Source organism: Rhineura floridana, chromosome 2 (genome assembly GCF_030035675.1).
Source record: "Rhineura floridana isolate rRhiFlo1 chromosome 2, rRhiFlo1.hap2, whole genome shotgun sequence".
Taxonomy (NCBI): domain Eukaryota; kingdom Metazoa; phylum Chordata; class Lepidosauria; order Squamata; family Rhineuridae; genus Rhineura; species Rhineura floridana.
The window spans coordinates 173,829,717-173,849,234 of NC_084481.1; the positions used below are offsets into that span (position 1 = coordinate 173,829,717).

The 19,518-nt window shown below is 41.8% G+C and overlaps 1 protein-coding gene across 6 annotated transcripts in view; it reads left to right on the forward strand.

The window, feature by feature from the left end:
- LOC133377431 (formin-like) overlaps positions 1-19,518 on the forward strand; it is a 234,409-nt gene that overhangs the window by 32,419 nt on the left and 182,472 nt on the right. For all 6 annotated transcript variants that reach the window (XR_009760707.1, XM_061611483.1, XM_061611487.1 and 3 more), the window contains exon 3: positions 6,824-6,885. Coding sequence is in view for 5 of the 6 variants with exons in the window: in XM_061611483.1 (XP_061467467.1) it covers positions 6,824-6,885 (62 nt within the window). In the remaining variant the exon portion in view is untranslated. The remainder of the gene's footprint in view (positions 1-6,823; positions 6,886-19,518) is intronic.

A 19,518-nucleotide genomic window follows, 5' to 3' on the forward strand; every position in this document is an offset into this window, starting at 1 on the left:
CTCCGAAAGTGGCAAAAGATGGTCCTTGCTTCTCGTCCTCATTTCACAGTATTTAAGAAGGCACAAGAAGTCAGAAAACGGGGTATGGGGTGGGAAATGTTGTCCAGAATACTCCAGGGCCTTGCCACCCCTTCGACTCCAAATGAACCAAAATGGGGGTTAGCTTGAGCACTCATAACAATAGGAACCACTGTAAAACAATGCCTCTGATACCCATCTCACCAAGTCATCCCAGAAGGATACCATAGTCAATGGTATCAAAAGTCACCAGGAGATCAAGTAAAAATAACAGGGTTGCATTCCCCTATCCTTCTCCCGATAAAGGTCATCCATCAGGGCGACCAAGGCTGATTCAGTCCCATACCCAGGCCTGAACCCAGACTAGAATGGCTCAAGATAATCTGTTTTCACCCAAGAGTACTTGCAATTGCTGCACCATAATCCTCTCGATCACCTTCCCTAAAAAAGGAGTATTTGCCACCAGGCAATAGTTGTCACAAACCAATGGGTTCAGGGTGGGCTTTTTCAGGAGTGGTCGGATCACTGTCTCTTTCAGGACAGCTGGAACCACTCCCTCTCGCAATGACGCATTGACCACATCCCGGATCCACTCAGTCATACCTCCTTGGCAAGCTTTAATAAGCCAAGAAGAGCAAGAGTTGAGAGGACATGCTGCTGGCTGCATCATCACAAGCACTTTGTCCACATCATCAGGCTGCATCAACTGAAACCATTCCCAAGAAGTTGCAGCAGACGTTGCACTGGACACCTCACTGGGAACCACAGCAGATGTGGATGGGGCATCAAGATTGCTACAGAGGCGAGAAACTTTACTCTCAAATTGCCTTGCAAACAATTCACAGTGGGCCTCTGAAGGGTCTAAAGCTCCATTTCTTGGAGTTGATGTCAATAGACCCCTGACAATACAGAAAAGATGGCTACTTGAGGATGTGATGGTGGCAGAGAAGTGGGCCTTCACTGTCCTCACCACCATACAGTAGGCACTGTTATGATGTTTTACTCGTGCCCAATCAGCCTCACAGCATGTCTTACACCACTTGCATGCTAGCCATCATCCAGCCTGTTTCATTGCCCTTAACTCACTGGTGTACCAAGGTGCAAATTGGGCTCCACAATGCCAGAGAGGGCAGCCTGTGGATTCCATTAGGCTCTGGGGACGGACCATCTTAATCTGTCCATCACTCCTGGAGGGGAAGATTGGAGCTATAAGTCTAAACTTCACCAGGAAGTGGCCTGACCATGACAATGGGGTGACATCCACCCCCCTATCTCTAGACCACCCCTTACTCCATGTGAAGCAAAAACCAAGTTGAGGGTGTGCCCTGCCCTATGTGTTGGGCCAGTGCCAACTTGAGACAGCCCCACAGTCATCATGGAAGCCATGAAATCCCAGCAGGAGCCCTAGAGGCAGTCAGCATGGACAATGAAATCACCCAGGACTATCATTCCGGGCTCCTCCGATACAACAGCCAAGGCGGCCTCTGCCATCTCAGTCAGAGAAGCTGCCAGGCAGCAGGGTAGATGATACATAAGCAGCAAACCTAGTTTACTATCTCCTTGGCCCAACACCAGGTGCAGGCCCTCACAGCCAGTTCCAAGACAGAGTGGTTTCCTGGTGACAGAGATGGGAAGTTCTGTACCACAGCAACTCCTCCCCCTTGTCCCTGCAGCCTGTGCTGATGTTGTACCGAGCATCCATGTAGACAAAGCTGGGTCAGATCAACTTCTCCCAGCTCACCCACCCAGGTCTCGGTAATGCACACCAAATTGGCACCTTCATCCATGATCAAGTCATGGATGAGTGAGGTCATATTGTGTACCAATCTGGTGTTAAACAACAACACACACAGGCCAGTGGGCATAGCAGATGAGCAACAAGGAACCCATCCATTAGAGGAGTAGGAGTGAGGAACAAGGTGTAGATAGCCTTGCCTCAGACTTCTATGGTAGTTCGCCACCTTCCCATAGCTATACCTCCCTCTACCCATGATCACTGAAACTGAGATGGCATCACCCATGTTCCTCCTTACTAAGACTCCTCCTAAACACCTGATATGGAGCCAACAAGAGCCCACCAACAAAACCTACCTGAACCAATTATCCCAGAAGGCCTCTGGGAGAATGGGGAACAGTCAGACCCACTTAATATCTTTCACACAGGGCACATCTACTCCCTCCCCCGTCTCACACCCAGGGAGGGCCAGCCTTCTGCCAGTTATAGACTCTCACTCTGAAGGCATCTGGTGACTTTCTCCTTTCGTTCAGCTCACTGCATAAGCTTTCACCCTGTGCAGCAACTACATATGCACTATACATCCTTCCCACTACAAATCTCCTTTAGGTTTTTTTTTAAAAAAATAGCAGGGAGTAATGCCCTTGGAACTTCCTTTTGTGCCGCCCTTTCAGTCACAACCCCACTGGCAGCAGTCCCTCCACCCAAGGACAGCCATGCTTTTATGCCTCCTGACCCAGCCAGGAGCTGATGCAAGAGACTACCAGATTGACTGTAGCCTCTCTCTGGAGTCAGGGTCAGGCAGGGAGTCCCAGTCCTTGCAGCACTTACTTGCAAGGACTTGCCTGGCAGCACTTACCAGGGACTTCAGCTGTCTCAAGAGAGAGAAACCCCAGAGGAGCGAGTAAGCAAACACCCAGATGCTCACGTACTGACTCCCAGGGCAGGTCTTCTCCAATCCCCCAGTGCTGCGCTGTTCCCCTTATGCTTTTACCTCTCTAGCTGACTTGATATCTCTTAAGGAGACAAAGCCAGGTGGGTAGAATGTGTCATCCACTGTTTTTGTCTGTCAAGCTGGTTTTTCTGTGTCTCATAAAGTCAGCATATACTGGTGTAAGATCTGTTTCCTTGAGTTATATGAAGGACATTCAAGATGTAGTAGAAATATCTTAGGAGGTTTATATAGCAATACAGAAGTGCTATGTATCTTCACATATATGCAAAAGAAGAAGAATTCATAGGAAGGAGAAGACAAAAAAAAAATTAATAAAACCCAATGCTTCTTGGGCTACAACCAGTACTTCATCAGCTGAACATTGTGTGTTGTGTCTTGAATAAAAGTGGCTTTCATTTTTAATGCATTTTTCTGTTCATCTTTATGCATATATTGAATATAGCAGAAGTTCTACAATAATCATCTGCCATATATTTGTTCCTGGAGAGAAGGGGGGTGGCATATGTAACAGGAGAAGGAAGGAGGGAGATGTGGGGTGATAGACTGTGTCCTGTTTTGTAGTACACTTACACAGTACTCACATCCCAGAAATATTCTCTGTTTTTTACCATTTTTACCTAGCTGTTTGCTATCAGAAGTTGATGCAATAAAGCATACTGTGTTACCTGTTTGTTGTTTCTATGTTGTGTTACATTACATATCTGTTCTGTGAGTTTTTAATAATTGTTTTGAAACTGTATTTTTGTTAACATATGGTAATTTAAATGTGATGTTGTCGAAGATAAATTTTGTGCTTCATAGTTGTCTTGCTTTTATGCATGCAGCAATTCTTTCTGTTATACCATGCCATACAGTTTTTTTGTTACTGTCCCAAAGTTGTTGTGGTGGTGACTTTTGTTGAGCTGCTCTCTGGAAAATGCATCTAATCAGAGATAAATGCTTACCCCACTCCAAATGGAAATGTCATGTGACATCCCTCCTAGAATTTTAATCTTGAATTTTGGGAGCATCCACAGTGCCCACATGTCTGTGTCCTCTGTCCCCCCCAATTCCCCCAGAAAGTGCATGGGGGGGAAAACAGCAATGGCATTTCTGTGACCTGAGGTTTGTGTGTTCTTAGAAATAGTGGGAAGTAACACATAAGCATAGCAATAAATTGAAAAACAGTTGATTTGATATAGTGATATAAGTTGTATATTGTACAACTGCACCCAGACCCAGCAACACTATAGATGAATTTGATGCAAGTACCTTCCAGGGACAAATTCCGGTAAGAGAATATAATCAACCTTTGCACTTTTCTCCCCCATCCCTAATTCAAGGCATGTGTAAGGAAGTCAACCTGCCTGGAATACCAAGCTATAAATAAGCTTATGCTGCTAATATAATTTGTTTAGACAGCTGCAGAATTGAGAATCATTCATATATTTTACTTGTTCACCACTTTGAGACTTTTTAAAATACGAATCTGTGTATAAACATTCTAAATAAATAAAAATGGACAAGCATTTTTTCTCAGATAATGTATAGGCCTACATTATTAAGGTAGATGTTTTACTATTTAAATCAGTGGACACATAAGATTCCACATGAAAACAAAACATTAGTGAAGTCTCTTTTACTTGAATAGCTAGACTTGGGTCCAGAGTTCATATGAGTGTCTACTCACAAGATGCTCCCACTGGCAGAAAGTGAAAGAGTTGATTTGTCCCATGCATCATCCTAAAAATCTGCACTGCAAGATTGTATGAAGACCTCTGGAACAACATAGGAGATGGTAAAGGGAATTTTGATTTTAAAAAAATGCCTTCCCTCCTTCCACCAGCAGGAGCCTCTATTGGATTGTAGTCCCTTCTATTCATGGAAGGGCAGCTCAGGATTCAATGCCTAATATATTAAAACAGATTTTTCTTAAGGAATGCATCAGGTTTTCTTTCATCTCATAGATGCAGCTGGTTGGTGTTAATTTTGTACTTTTAAAAAAAGAAAAGAAAGCAAGCTAACATGGGTGGAGGCCACATGTAGGAAAAAGGTGATTGTTGATAAATGGGATGTTAACTAGTTCTCCTTTGTCACATTGTGTACTAACTTGGGCTAGGAAGAGCACACCTTTTTTAAATAAAACATTTTAAAGTAAAATGTATCCTATGATGTGAAATGCTCAAGTCATAAAACAGCATAGGAAAAGATGATAAGATTTTAGCTGTACTTTCTGGAACCAGCTGTAGTAAAAAGCTAAGTTTCAGATTTATTTTATTGAGGGTTTAACATTCTTGTGCCTTTTTAAAGGACAGCTACAACATCTTTGCCTTTCCATATGGGGAAATGCATCAATGGTTGCCTTTCTCTAGTTCTGTGATACCCTTTTTGACATAGTGTGATGGGATCTTTACAATGTAGACCAAATGTGAATGCACTATTGATTTATATAATGACATTATGATACTTGTTTTGTTTTTAACCCACTTCCTAATAATTTGAGTGTGGCATACTGGGCTGACATTTTTAGTGAGCTTTCCACTATGGCCCCAGGATAACTTTCCTGGGTAGCCAAAGACAATGTAGACCCTATCCCTTTCCTGTAAGGAATAATTAACTATGCATCCCACTTCCAGAAACAAGCTCTACTTTAAACAAGCAGCTCACAGGGCTGTTTCTTTCTGCCTTCTTTGAAATGAGAAAGTGAGTTCCTAACAAACTCCAGAGGTATGTCAGATTGAGCAGGGGGCTGAACTTGATGGCCTAATAGGCCCCTTCCAACTCTTCTATTTTATGATCCTATGATTGTCTCATCTGATCACCTGGAGGCAATCCTTGCTCCCCTCAGGAAACAAGCAAGTATTTATGGATTAAAATATGGAAAAAATGTATATTCCTCTACATTAATCTAGTAACAGACCATGAAATAGAAACCTTATTTCTGTTTTTGAAGCCACTTCACTGTCTTCCTTTAAGACTCACACCACCACAAACAATTTCTTCAACCACCCTAGTCTTACCTTACTTGTTTCGTTTATTCCACATGAAACATTTGTCTGTTTCCACCCACACTGTTTTGTTTGCCTGTGGAAGCTCTGTGGACGGTGAATGCCAATTCTACCTTAGCAGAGAGAATTGGCATTTCATAAATGTTAAATGTATTTCCTATATTCCCAATTCCATTTTCAAGGTTGCAAGCCAAGGGTTAGAAACTGGATCCAACTGGTGGATGAGATCCAGACCTCTGCCGACCCCCATGGGCCACTTTGACAGGTGGGTCGGATAGACCTGTTAATCACCTGACATCACCATGATGTAAGAAGTAATATATTCCTTTGCGCATGTGGTTTCATTTCACAAGCAAGGTTTTCAGCAGCTGCTGATCAGCTGTTCACTGGTGACTACAAACTACACTTCCTTTTTCAATGCAATTTGACCGGCTTTGACACTTGCTTATTGACAAGTTCATCTGCATACATAAAACTGCATGTGCCTAGGCACTCCTTGCGACCTTTTACTCAATATGCTGATGGTAGTGCCAGGACGCAAGTGGACATAGGAGCTGGGCCAACAGGTTCTGTCTCTGTCTCTCTATCCACATGTTGCATATGTGCATGGAATGAGCTTTAGGAACATCTGTATACACACTTGAATCACCTGACATACACACATACCACTCCACCCCATTAAACTCCATTCTGCTCCCATATGAGTGCCACTCACTGGTCACTTCTTTCTTAATGATTAATGATTAATAGTTAATGATTACTGGGTAAGTAGCCTTTGTATCCCCCTCTGGTTTATTTCATTTTATTAAAATCCATAGATTAAAATACTTGTTTAGGCAACTATATATGTCAAGAATACAAAGTAAAAAGTTTGATAAAATTCATAGGCAGTTATGAATGGAAACATGTATAGTTCTAATTCATTGCTTTGGGCTTCAGGATGCTGACACTAGCACAATGCCATAACTTCACTATTAGTTTCCTCTCTGTACCAGCCTTACTGTACAACATCCAGCACAAAGCCTTTGGCAGGCTCATGTCACATAGAGTGGTAACATCAGTGCTTATATTGGAACCTCAGTACCTTTAGTGCCATTGATCTGACAAATGATTTTGTTTTTTTTGTAGAGTACCATGCTGCTATTTTGCACTTGAAGAAGGAGCACAAAAGGGAAGCTGAAAAACTGAAGGTAAATTTAATTTCTGGTCATTCAATTTTTTTTTTAAATGACTTTTCCTTTTGAAATATTGTATAAATTGGAAAATGCTGTATATAGCTATTATGGGGACTCCAATGGCATATGTGCAGAACAGATTTATGACAGGATTTCTCCTTTCTGGCCTGCCCCTCCTTCCATCTTTCTGAGTCCCCCTGAAATCTGCTCCGGAGGATGGGGGGAGAGCAGTGGGAGGAAAGGAAGAGGAAATCCCACTATGCAAGTGGAACTCCACTCATGTGATACTGGATTTCACCGTATGTTAAAAAAAAACCTTCAATATTTGTCAGCCATAAATCATTCTGGTATAGTTATCTACCGGCACAGAAGCCCGAGTGTGTGCAAAAAAGCACTGCTACTTGCAAGAGGTGTTAGTGGAGGATGCAGATCCATGGTCTCATTCTTCTATTTGTGTGAATCTGCTTGCTCCATGGAAAGATTAGGCAGTCTACATGCACAAGGATTTAGAAAAAAAAAATCTATGGTCCTAAGCACATTTTCATGGAAATTAGTATCGTTAAAATAGTGGGACATATTTCCATGTGTTTATATCCAGAATATTAGGACATGTGTTAGAACACTATTTGCACATTAGATACTTGAGCCATATCATGCTGGAAGAGACAGTGTCTCTGTGTACATCTGTTTCATACTTGGCTATATGTTCATGTTTAGCAGTATTTCACAGGATCAGTGCTAGGCCATCCACTTGGATGAAGAAGTAGCCAGCATATTTATAAATTTTGTTATGATACAAAATTGGAAAGGCCAATTCTTTCATTCTTTCTCTGGGACCAGTAAAGCAAGTCCACATATAAACAATTCTTACAGAAATGTGTTTTCTGTATTCCCCACCAGAGGTCAGTTAAGCATCTCTCCTTCCTTCTCGTCTCTTTTGTTTGAGGAAAAAATGTAGTTGTAAGGTTGCTTGATTTTATTTGCATAAATATAATATTTATATTGACAAAAATAATGGTATATATTGCACATGAAATATCTATTTTAATAATGGTTCCCATGCCGTTTCCAGGTCCTTGAACATAATTTTGTGTTTAAGGGCTGAAATATTGGGGGAGGGAGTCAATGCAGACCAGCCAGAACCTAAATACAGATCGTCTAAGGCTGCAGTCCTAACCCTTCTTACCTGGGAGTAAGCCCCATCGAATTCTGACTTGACATACAAATACACTGTAATCTAGATTTGTTTAATTGTATTAAAAAGGTAAAAGTGTCCCCGCACTTATAGTACGAGTCGTTTCCGACTCTTACGGTGACGTCTCGCAACATTTACTAGGCAGACCGTATATATGGGGTGGGTTTGCCAGTTCCTTCCTGGGCCTTTCTTTACTCCCCAGCATATGCCGGGTACTCATTTTACCGACCATGGATGGATGGAAGGCTGAGTGGACTTCGACCCCTTTTACCGGAGATTCGACTTCCTCCTTCCGTTGGAATCGAACTCCGGCCATGAGCAGAGCTTCAGCTGCGTTACCGCTGCTTACCACTCTGCGCCAAATATGATTTATGAAAAGAATTGCCTTGCTTGTGTTGGTTATCTCCTTGCCTTTCTAATACATTGGCCAGTAACTGGAATGTGGAACCCTGTTTACTATTTTACAGGTTTAACTTCTTATCTTTAATGAAAGTTGAAAATTCAGGAAAGAGGCCTGGAAATATCCCCAAGGGAATCAGGTCCTCACAGGCTCCATGGTGGCTATAGTCTAGCTTGAATATATAATGAGTGTCTATTTTGATTGCTATCAACCTGTGGAGTTGAATAGAAAAGAGTTCTAATTTGTCATTATGGCTGCTTAAATTGGAAATGGTTCTAGTTGTCATAAATGGTATCCAAGTGGGCCAATAAACAAAAGTTAGGAAGGCAAAATCCAAAGCAAAATCCAGGCCACAGATTGGCAGGCAAGAGTCAATGGGCTGCATCCAGATTTTGTTCCTGCCATCGATATCTCCTCTCCCCTAAGTGGAGTTCTGCTCAAGGGATGTTCCCACTGATGGAATGGAGGAGGCAACTTTTGCTGATTGTCCCTGCAACTCTGGATGGTTGGGGGACCAAGAGCTGGAAGTTATTTTTTTCTTGAGGTTTAAATTGTGCCGGATAGCATAAAGATTTCAGGACACATTAGAGAATACAGTAAATGTGTTCTTCTTCCTTCCTTGATTATGTTTTTTTCAATGAAGAAATACAGATGCAAATTTTGGAATCTGGATTATAAAATCATAAATCAGTGGTAGAGCATTTGCTTTGCATGCACAGGGTTCCAGGTTCAATGTCCAGCATCTTCTGGTCAGGCTGGGAATGTCCCCTATCTGAAATGCTGGAGAACCCCTGCCAGTCAGCCTAGACAATACTGAGGAAGATGGACCCATGCTCGGTGTAAGGCAGCTTCCTATGTTCCTAAGGCCAGTTCATTAGTGCTACTTGTGTTTGATAGCCTCCCTACACATGGTAGCCCTTGTTGAAGCTGTACCAGTGCCCCTGGGAGAGTTGCCATGACATTCTATGATAATAGTGAAGTGGCTTTAGTACAGAACTTCCTTTTCTTTTTTTTAAGTGTTGAGATTTTAGTATGTTGAGGTGAAGTTGTTTCTGTTTTAAAAAACCAAACCCAAATAATCTGCAACATACCTTTATTTTGAAGAGTGGCCCACCCAAGCAAACATTTGTACATACCCACGGAAATGGAAAAGGACTGCCTTCAAGTCAATTCTGACTTATGGTGACCGTATGAATAGGGTTTTCATGGCAAGCGGTATTCAGAGGGGGTTTACCATTGCCTTCCTCTGAGGCTGAGAGGCAGTGACTGGCCCAAGATCACCCAGTGACCTTCATGACTGTGTGGGGATTCGAACCCTGGTCTCCCAGGTCGTAGTCCAACACTGTAACACCTACACCACACTGGCTTTCATACATACCCATAAAAAGAGGTTATCATGCAGTTCTCATAGAATTTTTCCTACTTACTCCCAGATCGTTAGCCAGTTAAGTAAATATAATGTTAATTTATACTTGTCTGAACTATAAAACATGGACTAAGCCACCTTTCACTAAAAGAAATATTCTTGTAAAATGCCAAACATTGCAACTTTCATTTTTTTAAAAATGAAATTGTTCATATATTCCAACTATTGCTATATACCAGAGGCCTTTCCTGCTTTCTGGTATTAGACATGATGTTTGTGACATAGTTTGGCCTTGCACAGCTGATTTTTTTATTTAACTAATAGCTGGCACAGGTTGGGGCTGAGCTGGATTGAGACCATGCTGTAGGGGAAGGAGGAACCATATGATGAAGAACCAGGAATTTTAGAATGTGAGGTAAAAGCTGCTCTTAAAATACTTGGAAGAAATAAATCACCAGGAACAGATGGCATACCAATAGAGTTGCTACAAGCTACTGAGACGGAAACTGAGATGGAATTTTGACAAAAATTTGTCAACAAATATGGAAAACAAAACAATGGCCCCCAGACTGGAAGTGTTCAATATATATCCCAATTCCAAGGAAAGGGGATCCCAAGGAATGCAGCAATTATCGAACTATTGCCTTAATAACCCATGCAATAAAGTAATGCTCAAGGTTCTACAACAAAGGCTCTTACCATATATGGAGCGAGAAATGCCAGATGTCCAAGCTGGATTTAAAAATGGAAGAGGCACCAGAGATCATATTGCAAACATACATTGGATGATGGAACAGACCAAGGAATTTCAGAAGAAAATCACTCTGTGTTTTATAGATTACAGCAAAGCCTTTGATTGTGTAGATCACAGAAAATTATGGAATGCTTTGTTCTGATGCGCAACCTGTACTGTGGACAAGAGAACAGAACAGGGAGAAACTGACTGGTTCCCAATCGGAAAGGGTATGAGACGGGTGTATTTTATCACCCTATTTGTTTAATCTATATGTGGATCATATGGAAAGCGAGATTGGACCAAGATGAAGCAGGTGTGAAAATTGGAGGGAGAAATATCAATAATTTAAAACATGCAGATGATACCATACTACTAGCAGTAACCAGTCATGATTTGAAAAAATGCTAATGAAAGTGAAAGAGGAAAGCACAAAAGCTGAAAGTCAAGAAGATTAAAGTAATGACAACAGAAGATATATGTAACTTCAAAGTTGATAATGAGAACATTGAACTTGTCAAGGATTATCAATATCTTGGCGCAGTCATTAACCAAAATGGACACAGTAGTCAAGAAATTAGAAGAAGGCTAGGACTGGGGAGGGCAGCTATGAGAGAACTAGAAAAGGTCCTCAAATGCAAAGATGTATCGCTGAACACCAAATCTTGGGCAGAAGTATGGCAAAACTCATCAAGAGGGTTTTAAACTAAAGCCTCTGGGGGATGGAGATGATAGCTTAAATACCCATCCAAAGACAGCGGGTTGTAAACGCAATGATTTGAAGGGTACAGGAGACACTGGGAGAGAGAAAGAGATGCACGGCAAAGCTCACGGTATATTAACAGACAAATCCAATCAGGACAAAAGAGACTTCTGCTGTATATATACCAACGCGCGGAGCTTGGGAAACAAGCAAGGGGAGCTTGAAGTCTTAGTGCATCAAGGCAAATATGACTTCATAGGGATAACAGAGACTTGGTGGGATGACTCCCATGATTGGAATATAGTTATTCAAGGATATAAACTCTACAGAAAGAATAGAAGCAACAGAAAAGGAAGGGGAGTAGTGTTATACGTCAAAGACAAATACACCTCTATGGAAATCCAACAGAGCGAACAAAGGGGTCCGGTAGAGACCATTTGGGTAAAAATAAATGGAGAAACAAATAAAACTGACATGGTAGTAGGTGTCTACTACAGACCCCTTGGCCAAGAAGAGGTAGTAGACAAGGCCTTTCTCAAACAAATCTCTGAAAACTCAAGGAGGCAAGAAGTAGTAGTGATGGGGGACTTCAACTACCCGGATATCTGCTGGGAGACAAACTCTGCGAAGCACAAAGCCTCCAACAAATTCCTGATGGGCCTTGCTGATAATTTCCTCTTTCAAAAAGTAGAAGAAGGAACAAGGGGATAGGCAATCCTGGACCTGATCTTAACTAACAGGGACGAATTGGTCACGGGAATTAAAGCGGTCGGTACCTTGGGGGAAAGTGACCACGTAATGCTGGAATTTGTGATTCTGGGGAAAGCCAAAGAAGAATATAGTCAAACATGGACCTTGGATTTCAGGAAAGCCGATTTTAGCAAGCTCAGGGAAATGATGGGTAGGATCCCGTGGCTAGATAGACTAAAGAAAAAAGGAGCCCAAGAAGCGTGGGAGTTCATGAAGAACGTATTACAAAAAGCGCAATCGCAAACAATTCCAAAGAGAAAGAAAAACGGAAGACATCGGAAAAAGCCAATGTGGCTACACGGAAGACTGGTGGAGGAGGTAAAAGTAAAAAAGAGCATGTATAAAGAATGGAAGGAAGGACGCATCACCAAGGAAGAGTACCGACGAGCGGCTCGGGCTTGCAGGAATAGCGTAAGGAAAGCTAAAACCCAGAATGAGCTGAGGCTGGCGAGGGAAGCGAGGAACAACAAAAAGAGGTTTTTCAGATATGTTTGAAGCAAGAGAAAGACCAAGGAAACGGTGGGACTGCTGCTCAGTGAGGATGGCAAAGTGTTGACAGATAACAAGGAAAAGGCAGAACTGCTCAGCACCTATTTTGCCTCCGTTTTCTCCCAAAAAGGGAACAGTGTGCAACCTTGCATCGGTAGCAATCTCAGTAAGGGGTCGGGATTGCAGTTCAAGATTGATAAGGAGATAGTCAGGAAATACCTAGTTAACCTAAATGAGTTCAAATCTCCAGGGCCTGATGAACTACATCCCAGAGTATTGAAGGAACTTGCGGATGTACTCTCGGAACCTCTTGCCATCATCTTTGAGAAATCCTGGAGAACGGGAGAGGTGCCGGAGGATTGGAGACGGGCAAATGTCGTCCCGCTCTTTAAAAAGGGTAAAAAAGAAGATCCGGGGAATTACAGGCCGGTCAGTCTGACTTCAATACCGGGAAAGATATTAGAACGGATAATAAAAGAGTCCATTGGCAACTATCTACATGACAATGCTGTGATTAGTAGGAGCCAGCATGGGTTTGTCAAGAAAAAATCCTGTCAAACTAATCTCATCTCTTTTTTTGATCGGGTCACTAGCCTAGTAGATGGTGGAAATGCTGTAGATGTCATCTATCTAGATTTCAGCAAAGCGTTTGACAAAGTCCCCCACAAACTTTTGATTAGCAAACTGGTCAAATGCGGACTAGATGGAAATACTGTCAGGTGGATTCGCAACTGGTTGGAAAACTGTACTCAAAGAGTGGTCATCGGTGGCTCTGCTTTGGACTGGAAGGAGGTCTCGAGTGGAGTGCCACAGGGTTCTGTCCTGGGGCCGATACTCCTCAACATTTTTATCAATGACTTAGATGATGGGGTGGAGGGAAGCCTTATGAAGTTTGCGGATGATACGAAACTGGGAGGGATAGCTAACACAATGGAAGACAGGAATAAAATCCAAGGGGACCTGGATAGACTAGAAAATTGGGCTGAAATTAATAAAATGACATTCAATAAAGACAAATGCAGGATTCTGCATTTAGGCCACAAAAACAAAATGCACGGGTACAGGATGGGAAATACTTGGCTTAGCAGTAGTGCGTGTGAGAAGGACCTTGGAATTGTAGTGGATCGCAAGTTGAACATGACCCAGCAGTGTGATGCTGCGGCAAAAAAGGCTGCATAAACAGAGCTATAGTTTCCAGGTTGAGGGAAGTAATAGTCCCACTATATTCTGCATTAGCCAGGCCTCATCTGGAATACTGCGTTCAGTTCTGGGCACCTCATTTTAAGAAAGATATAGACAAGTTAGAGCGGGTTCAGAAGAGGGCGACAAGGATGATAGCCGGTATGGAGAACAAGTCTTATGAGGAAAGGTTGAAGGAACTTGGCATGTTCAGTCTGGTGAAGAGAAGGCTGAGGGGCGACATGATTACATTCTTTAAGTACCTGAAGGGCTGTCACATAGAGGAGGGTACAGATTTGTTCACTTATTTATTTAATTTATTTAATTTAATTTATATACCGCCCTAAGCCCGAAGGCTCTCTGGGCGGTGTACTGCTGCCCCAGAGGGTAGGACTAGGTCTAATGGTTTTAAGTTGCAGGAGTGTAGATTCAGATTGGAAATTAGAAGGAACTTCTTGACAGTAAGGGCGGTTCGGCAATGGAACCGACTGCCTAGGGAGGTGGTGGGATCCCCTTCACTGGATGTCTTCAAGCAGAGGCTGGACAGCTATCTGCGGGAGATGCTCTAGCTGTGGATTTCCTACTGTGAGCAGGGGGTTGGACTCGATGGCCTACAAGGCCCCTTCCAACTCTATGATTCTAGGATCATTCAGACCATGGTATTCCCAATCTCTATGTATGGATGTGAAAGTTGGACAGTGAAAAAAGGCGGATAAGAGAAAAATCAACTCATTTGAAATGTGGTGTTGGAGGAGAGCTTTGCGCATACCATGGACCATGAAAAAGGGAAATCATTGGATGTTAGAACAAATTAAACCAGAACTATCACTAGAAGCTAAAATGATGAAACTGAGGTTATCCTACTTTGGACACGTAATGAGAAGACATGATTCAGTAGAAAAGACAATAATGCTGGAAAAAAAACAGAAAAAGAGGAAGACCAAACAAGAGATGGATTGATTCCATAAAGGAAGCCACAGACCTGAACTTACAAGATCTAAACGGGGTGGTTTATAACAGATGCTACTGGAGGTCGCTGGTTCATAAGGTCACCATAGATCATAATCAACTTGAAGGCACATAACACACACACTGGTAATTCTCATTCCTGACCAGAACCAGGAACATGCTGGTCTAAGAAATCGCTAGAGGCGTTGGTGGCATGGTAAAGAATATATAAGGATACATGCGAGAGAACCTCAGCCATCGGTTAAAATAAGCAGGAGGGCAAAAATCTAGCCCTTGTTGTACAGTCTGAAACAAGGTTGGTTAAACTGTATCATCATCATAACAGATGTATACTGTGCTTTTTCTGGGTACTTTGTTATATGTGTAAGACCTAATAAAAGCAACTACATATTCCATTTCCCCCCACAGGGTTGGATACAAAGATAGCTTTCCATGTATCAAAGAGGCTTGGATCCAGTGGGGACTTTTGTGAATGGAAGTGGGGAAGCCATTTTTGTCAATTCTCCTTTCCCTCTCAGCCCCTTTCTGGGAGGTCCCCGCCCACTGGAACAGATTTTTTGAGGGGTGCAGTGCAAAGCACTGGTGGTGGTAGGGGAAGTCAAGACCCAAGAGCACTTCATTCCATGAGTGGAACTCTTCTCACAGAATTATGGATCCAAACCAATTTCTATACATTAGGAATAATGGGTAAAATTTAGTACCGCCTAATTATATGTTATTATGTTGTAAACCGCTTCAAGATGCTTCATGGGAAAGGATTCATAAATGAAAATAATATACTAATATTATTAATAATAATAATTCATTACCTACTCTTCTACCAATTGTATTCAGATCAGTATACAATGTTATCTAAAACCATACAGTGTAATAATAAAAATAAAACTAATGGTCATTTTCTAACAGCACCGACAAAGAACATATAATGCATCCCACACACAAAAACTGTATTGGTGGTTCTCTGAAAAAAAAATCTTCTTGGAAGAATCTAGTTTTCTAATAAATATCCCAGTCAAATAGATATCAATGGAGATCCATACTACAATCTATCAGTGGATTCCGTTGTTTGTTACCTGCTTGCAGTGGGACCTTGTGCAGAATTTGTACACATGAAAACTGAAGATATGGATCTATTCTTGCTTTCGTCCACTATGGGATTCTAGGGAGTTACACAAACAGTTTTCTTACCTTATTTTACTATTCAAGGGAAGGGACTCACTGGATCATGATGTTTCTGTGGAAGAATAAGGAATGGCTTGCTTATTACTTTTGGATGTAACACTTCAAAACTAGAGCTTCCCATGGTGCGGTAAATGCCATCTCTTACCTCATGAGGACAGATTCAAACAATGTCGATGTGATAATGACATAGTGAAAACACTGTATTATATCCTAATGCAAATGAAAATTGATTCCGGGGAGAATTCTCATGGTCACAGAATGCACTGTTCCTGGCAGCTTTTAGGTCTACATTGGATTTCATGGATATTGCAGATTAATACAAGCAGTATATACAGAAAATATTTGTTTTGTGTATGTGCTACTGATTTACAGGAAATCTGGCAAATAATTAGTACCTCAGATTTCTTAGAATTCTCATCTATTTAAAATATTCAAGAGTAACAGTGGAGTATAGTGAATTATTTCAAGCTTTTAAATTGGGATAATAATCTTTATTATTACGGTCAATGACCAGCATGAGGTAATCAGATAAAATTGTTAAAGCACAATACTATAAAATAGACATTGTCAAAGGCATAGTTATAAAATCCAAAACAAAACAACCAAGAATTACAAGGTGACTAGAGTCAGTTCGTGGCGGATTTTGATCGCTGCAGCACAAAATTTAGCAACACTGGAGGTGATAGAGGTATTTTGATCAGAGAGAAATAGGAGGACATAAGATGCATCTGATCGTCCGAGGGTATTCGATAGGAGAGGTACAATTAAAGATCTTCGTAGATCAGAATAGAATGGGCAGTGAAGGAGGACGTGGGTCACTGTTTCCACCTCTCCAGGGTCACAAGGGCACTTATGATCATAGTAGGGTTTTTTATTATATCTGCCCTCCAGGACAGCAGAAGGAAGGACATTAAAACGTGCCAGTGTGAAAGCTCTGCGATGTTTTTGCCCTGAGAGTGTAAAAAGATAATTTGCAGTTTTATTGAAATGTAGCGCTCTGTCCATTAAGGCATAGTTTGAGGACAAGCCCAAGTCTTGCTGGTACTCAATATCAGCAATGCATTGCCTAAATGTTGACCAAGCCATATCATATCCTTGGGAAATAAGGTAGCCCAGGGAAAGACCATATAGCTGGAGCTTTTGAGGCAAGGTTTGTTTCCATAATGACTGGAACTTGCCCTGTAATGTTAGTGGGGCCAAACCAGTGGGGGAAAAGGTTAGTTTTAGCCAGAATTTGAAGATAGCAAGTCAAACCCTGGTTTCGACCTTTTGCAGGCCAGCCTCTAATTGTAAGACAACATTTGGGACACAATGAGGTACTTGGCAGACAGCCCTCAAAAATTTGGATTGTACTACTTCCAGAGGTGTGAAACTGGGATAGGGGCCAAGTTGTGCTCCATATAACAGCTGTGTTTCAATTCAATTCAACAAAGATTCAATTCAATTCAATTAAAGACTTAGTCTTGAACAGCTGTATTGCCGCTGGTACATAATGGCCACCTCTGGTGCAGATAAAGTTTAATATGGCAGAAGCACTCCTTTGGGCTGACTGGGCAACTTGGGCCTTCCAGCTGCCATTTGCCTGAAGAACAACACCCAGATACTTGAAAGTCTTTACCTGTTCAATCTTGTGTCCACTAAATTGGGATGTTGTATAGTATCTACTTTTCCGTACTACTTTTTTTAGCTCTGTTGAAATACTCCATCTGGTTTGCCTATTTATATGGAGATATGTGTAGGTTTATAACAACATGTAAAACACAATTAGAATCCGTTTAGAAAATTTATTTATTTATTTATTTATTTTATTATTTGATTTATATCCCGCCCTTCCTCCCAGTAGGAGCCCTGGGTGGCAAAAGTTGTAAACCCTAACCAAAGCAGAATCTAAAACAGATCAAAACTGCAGTTTCATTGAGGAGTTTCTGGGATAAATATATGGGATAAGTTGTGTTAATAGCGAAATTCCCTTGGAAGGAAATGATGGGACCACTTCCTAATGTTTTCAAGATAGCTTGCACATGAATGCAGAATGCTTAAAGTAGCTTAGAGTGCTTTTTGCAGTGTAGTATGTCTGCCTACTAGAAAGCTATTGCCATAAACTGCTTTTAAAAATCTGAATAGCACAGTCAGTTACAGTGCAATTGCTGAACTTGCCTTCTCAAATTAAATTCTATTGATTTCTGTGGGACTTCTTCCAGTAGCAGACAGCGTAGGTGTGGCTGTGTTCAGCAATGGCACTAGAAAAAATGTCGGGTGGGCACAGACACCAGGAAAAAAATTCAGGGGGGGCACAGAAGGGGCAAAGTATATTTCTAGGTGGGTGAAATATACTTGGTGGGGAGGTGAGCTTCTCTTGTTTGGAGGTGCTTGCCTCCCCTTTGGCACTACCCCTGCCTCTGTTGCTGTCTCAGCTTCCCCGCACTGGGGTGTGCGTGATTGTATTGTTATGAGTTTGGGGGGGTTGGAATGGATGATCCCTGTGAGTTCCCTTCCAACCTCTTATTTGGAGACTTGCGCCTGGGGGGAAAGTAACTTGCTCTGCTGATCAGATGAGTTTATCTTTTGTTAAACAAATAGAGTGGCTAGGTAGGATAATGGGTCTATTAGGTGCCCAGCAACTGATGAATGAGCCAGGAAGATCCTTTTGTCGTTGAAACTCTTCAGGAGAGCCTCCCTTCCCCCCCCCCAGGAGAGGTTTTTGTGTTTTTAGTTGTGTCTAGAGAAAGGCTGGTGACTGGAGGCAGGCAGAGAGACTGGATCTCTGCACCATGGTGTTTGGAGTGCCTCCTGTAACATTGATAGGAAAGCTGGATATTGGACTGCTGATGCCTTGAACCCCCTCCATCCTAAGCTCATGTTGGAATGTGTGTAAATAAACCATATTTCATAAAGACACCGCAGTCTCCGCTGACCTTCTTCCCAAAGGAAACCAAACCCTGGATCAACGCAGGGACCCCTGAAATCGCACTGCTCAGAGATTGGGGAAGTGCGCAACAGTATACATTAGAAATTATGTCCTCCAAGAATACACTGCTTTATAAGTTTGAAGTGTCTAATGCCAGGATAAAACTATGCTAGTATACTATACTATTATACTTATCCATGCTAAGTATGTTGCTTTCTGTCTTTTAATGAGGGGAAATTCAAACCTAAACCTCCCCAGTTACACTTCATTTTCCATGTTGAGTGTCTGTGGAGCTCAGCATGCACATTTTGAAGAAAATTTGGGTCAGCTGTAGTTGCTGGAGTACAACTGCAATCCAACACTGCAACCAAGGGCACCAAGGGTTTATTACTCAATTTTGCCTGATGAGCTGCTCTGCTTTTTCGGTACTTCATTTGTTGTTGCTGATGAAGGTCTCACAGCTTGTGGTTCATCAGAAATTCCACTCTTGTTTGAAAAGTATCAGTCTTCTTCTATACATGGTTTCATCCACATGTACACATCATATGTGCTTATGAATCTTGCAACCAACATACAAAGGAAATCTCACCTCTTTGAACCCTACACCTGGTGTAATTATTTGCAGGACTTATCCCAAAGTTTATACAGCAGTTCTCTGTGAAACATAACGCTGGTTCAGACAAAGAAGCCATTACAGCAAAACAAACTAACTTGCAGGGTGATTGGCACCAGTCTGAAAGGGCTCTGTGTGTATACAGATGTATGTGTTCCCAT